The 4,396-nt window shown below is 52.1% G+C and overlaps 1 protein-coding gene across 1 annotated transcript; it reads right to left on the bottom strand.

Moving 5' to 3' along the window:
• Window positions 1-861: 861 nt before the first annotated feature.
• Window positions 862-1,825, bottom strand: LOC140000475 (olfactory receptor 14A16-like). The gene has a single exon (XM_072030369.1). The coding sequence runs from the start codon at window positions 1,804-1,806 to the stop codon at window positions 862-864; it is 945 nt and encodes a 314-aa protein (XP_071886470.1). The 5' UTR covers window positions 1,807-1,825.
• Window positions 1,826-4,396: the final 2,571 nt, after the last annotated feature.

The raw sequence follows: 4,396 nt of genomic DNA, 5'->3' as shown, positions 1-4,396 counted from the left end.
GCAGGGAGCCCAGCTCTGTCACTGGCACATTCCCTTCTGCTGCCTACAGCCACAGGACTGCCACAGGCAAAGGACTGTCACCTGGGTACACAAGGTCCTTCTGTGGGCTAACAAAATTGGCAAGGAAAGAGTGGAGACTGTGGAAGTGAAATGAGAGCAGCAGTGAAAAGGCCTCGTTATGCAGGACAGCTGACCCAAACTGGCAAAGGGGTATTCCATCCCATCTGACGTCATGCTGAACAATATATAGGGGTGGCTAGCAGGGGAGGGGGCCGGACTGCTCGGGGTTAGGCTGGGCATCAATCAGCAGGTGGTGAGCAATTGCATTATGCATCACTTGTTTCGTACACATTACTAGTAGTAGCACTATTGTTATTACTATTATAATTATTATTTTCCTGTCTTAATAACCTGTCTTCATCTCAATCCACAGGCTTCACTTTCCCATTTCTCACTTCCTTCACAGAGAGAGAGGGAGAAGGGTGAGTGAAAGGCTGTGTGGTGTGTAGCTGCCGACTGGGTTAAACCACAACACTCCTCCAAGTGGCAGCTGGGCTCTGGGCCCTGAGCCCCTCCTGCATGCTGGGGCTACTCCCCAGCTCCAGAGCAGGTGGAAACAAACAGGAGCTGAGACCAATGAAGTTCTCATGGCTTCTTTTTTATCTGTATCTATAGAAGAGACCTGATTATAGCTCCAGATGATGATTGTCTCAAAGTAAAGAACAAACTAACAGGTAGGAGGCTAAGAATAAGTTTATGTAGATCAAAGCAAGAAATGGAAGAAAACCGCAATAAGAGAAAACAAAGGAGTATTAAAGAAAACAAAAGGTTTTCCTCAGTTTCTGAAATAAAGTAGGAACTTTAAGGCACATTATTGATTTGAAGAAGCATGTATTGCAAGAATTTCCAGACTGCATCCTTGAGCACCTTATTCCTCATGCTGTAGATGAGGGGGTTCACTGCTGGAGGCACCACTGAGTACAGAAATGACACCACGAGATTTAGAGTTGGGGAGGAGAGTGAGAGGGGTTTCAGGTAGGCAAACATGACAGTACTGAGAAACAGGGAGACCACGGCCAGGTGAGGGAGGCACGTGGAAAAGGCTTTGTGCCGGCCCTGCTCTGAGGGCATCCTCAGCACGGCCTTGAAGATCTGCACATAGGACAACACAATGAAGACAAAGCAAACTAATGCTAAGGAAATACTAAACAGAAGTGTCCAGATTTCCCTGAGGTAGGCATGTGAGCAGGAGAGCTTGAGGATCTGGGGGATTTCACAGAAGAACTGGTCCAGGGCATTGCCATGGCAGAGGGGCAGGGAAAATGTATTGGCAGTGTGCAGGACAGCATTGAGAAAGCCACTGCCCCAGGCAGCTGCTGCCATCTGGGCACAAGCTCTGCTGCTCAGGAGGCTCCCGTAATGCAGGGGTTTGCAGATGGCAATGTAGCGGTCATAAGCCATGACAGTAAGAATGGAATACTCTGCTGTGAGAAAGAAGGCAAACAGTAAGACCTGTGTAGCACATCCTTCATAGGAAATGGCCCTGGTGTCCCAGAGGGAGTCAGCCATGGCTTTGGGGACACTAGTAGAGATGGAGGCCAGGTCGAGGAAGGTGAGGTTGAGGAGGAAGAAGTACATGGGGGTGTGGAGGTGGTGGTTGCAGGCTACGGCTGTGAGGATGAGACCGTTGCCCAGGAGGGCAGCCAGGTAGATGCCCAGGAAGAGCCCGAAGTGCAGGAGCTGCAGCTGGCGTGTGTCTGCGAATGGCAGGAGGAGGAACTCGCTCACAGAGCTGCTGTTGGACATTCTCTGACTTTGACAAGGCTGTCTGCTGAAGAGGAGAAGGCAAAACAAAGTTAGAACAGAATTCTCTGAGGAAAACCTAATGAAGTCTTACAGCACCCCCAAACTGAGCCTCTCCCTTAGCATGAGAACTGTTCTGCAGCTCTCTTGCTTGAGCTGCAGCTGGTGTTGGCTGAGGGAGGCACTGGGAGCAGGGGCTGCTTTGGGCTCTAGAGGAGTCCTTCCTACTGTGCAGCATGAGGGAAAAAGGAACATAGGGGAAACTGAGGTTCAGTCCACCTCTCAGATCATTGAGCTTTGCAGTAGTCTTGCAAACATCTCCAACCACAGTGCAGAGCAAAGTAGGATTTTCTTTGCTTTATTTTCTAGTAGTTACCCCTGTAATGATTAGGATGACCATCATGCTCAGGTGTTTCCCTAAGAAGAAACTGGAGGCAGCTGAGAGCAGAGAAGTCCCAGTCCAAATGCAGCTTGGCAGAATCCTCACCTTGTCTCTGGGTGCCGGACCACAAACTCAGCCCTTCCCTCCTAGCTAGGGGTGCAGAGGCCTCACTCCAGGTGCCCACAGACAGCCATCCAGCAGCACAGACATGACATTAGCACTGAGGTGTCTTCTCTTTGGGGCACTTTGGTACAGAGCCCGAAGGAGCTTGGGAGTCTCTCCTCAACTGGGCTCTGCCTGCTGTGCTGGCCCTCTTTGTCCCACAGCCCATGGGCTGCAGGGGGGAGAGGAGGCCAGGGAGGGGCTGCTCCAGGGGAAGGCGTCTGCACTGCAGGGCATGGCCGTGAGGTGCCCGAATCCCCCCTGCCATGGCATTTCTGGCAACAGCTCCTTCTGGTCACCTGCCCCTCTCTCTGCTGCCTGCAGCTGTCCCTGCCAGGAGCTGCTGCTCTGTTCCCACCTCTTCTTTCCCCCTGCCCATGCTCACAGACCCCATCCCACATGGCTGTGCTCAGTGCTGCCCTGCAGCACCCTGCCACCAACAGGGCCCTGCCAAGGGGCACCTCCATGGCTGCAGGAGCTACGGGGCAGCTGACAGAGAGCCCGGCATGGCCAGCCAGGGCAGGGTGTTCTGGGCTGACTGGGGGCACCTGGTTTAGGGCACTCCAAGGGGCTTCTGCCAGACTTCCTCATCTCGCAGTGCAACCCAGCAGGAATCTCAAAGCCTACTGCATTGCCCACTGCCCTCCCAGAAACAAGACCCAGCAGGAGACCCTTCCAGGACCTGTAGCTGCATGACCCTGCAGCCAGAGACTTACCTTGTCAAGGGCTGTGCAGATTTCTCCTGCAGTCAGCTCTCAGCATCCTCCCACTCTTAACTGCCTCCAAGCCCTCTCTCCTTCTGTCGTCTTCCCATGCCACCTGCAGTCAGGGCCCCCAGCCCTGCTGTGTTGTGCAGAGGAGCTGCTTCTGGGCACAGCTGTTTCTCTGCATCAGGGGCCTCTTGCCAGGAGCTCTCTCTGTCCCAGGTGCCTGGCCCAGCTCAGCAGCAGAGGCCCAGCCCAAGGCATTGGAATCACCCCTCTGGTGGCTTTGGTGATGAGCCCACGAACCTCAGGCACTGACAGCAAATTGAACAACACTTTCAAGAAGTCCAAGTCAGATGTAAGTTTCCTGGAGTTTCCCTCCAAGGGCCAGAACTGACATAGCCTCCCTTGGAGCTCATTAGAGCTAAACAGTGGAGGCAGTGAGGCCAAGGAGGCAAAGGCAATGTGAAATTGACACTGATCTTTGGAAAAACTGGATATGTTTCACCAAGCACAAAGGCTGAGCCTTGATCCCTGGCCTCTGGGAAGGGAGATCCTTTCCCTTTACATTATATATTGCTCAGGGATCTTCCTGGAGATGGGGATGTGCATTGCCAATAGCAGGACAGTGGTGCGACACCTCCAACGTATTGATGGCATCATTGAGTGGGCTAACACAGCAGAAGTATTTGAGAAGGGGAAGAAAATAATTCAAATCCTTCTGAAAGACGATTTTGTTGTAAAAAGGTAAGGTCATAGAATCATAGAATCATAGAATATCCCGAGTTGGTAGGGATCCATAAGGATTATCAAATCCAACTCCTGGCACTGCATGGGTCTGCCCAAAAGTTTAGACCGTGTGACTAAGTGCACAGTTCAATTGCTTTTTAAATTCATAGAGGCTTGGTGCAGTGACTATGTCCCTGAAGAGCCTGTTCCAGTGTGCAACCACCCTCTCGGTGAAGAACCTCTTCCTGATGTCCAGCCTAAACTTCCCCTGCCTCAGTTTAACACCATTCTTGCGGGTCCTATCACTGGTGTTTACAGAGAATAAGTCACCTGCCTCTCCACTCCCCCTCATGAGGAAGTTGTAGACCACAATGAGGTCCCCTCTCAGCCTCCTCTTCTCCAGGCTGAACAGGCCCAATGACCTCTGCCGCTCTTCATAAGTCTTCCCATCTAGGCCTATCACCATCTTCTTTGCCCTCCTCTGGACACTCTCTAACAGTTTAATTTCCTTCCTGTACTGTGGTGCCCAGAACTGCACACAGTACTTGAGGTGAGGCCAGACCAACGCAGAGTAGAGAGGGACAATCACCTCCCTTGACCTACTAGCGATGCTGTA

The sequence above is a fragment of the Anas platyrhynchos genome, chromosome 32, assembly GCF_047663525.1.
Source record: "Anas platyrhynchos isolate ZD024472 breed Pekin duck chromosome 32, IASCAAS_PekinDuck_T2T, whole genome shotgun sequence".
Lineage (NCBI taxonomy): Eukaryota > Metazoa > Chordata > Aves > Anseriformes > Anatidae > Anas > Anas platyrhynchos.
This window is presented reverse-complemented; position numbering and strand designations above follow the sequence as displayed.

Bases quoted from the DNA above. Each gene is read 5' to 3' on its own strand.
- LOC140000475 (XM_072030369.1), bottom strand. From the start codon at position 1,806: ATGTCCAACAGCAGCTCTGTGAGCGAGTTCCTCCTCCTGCCATTCGCA.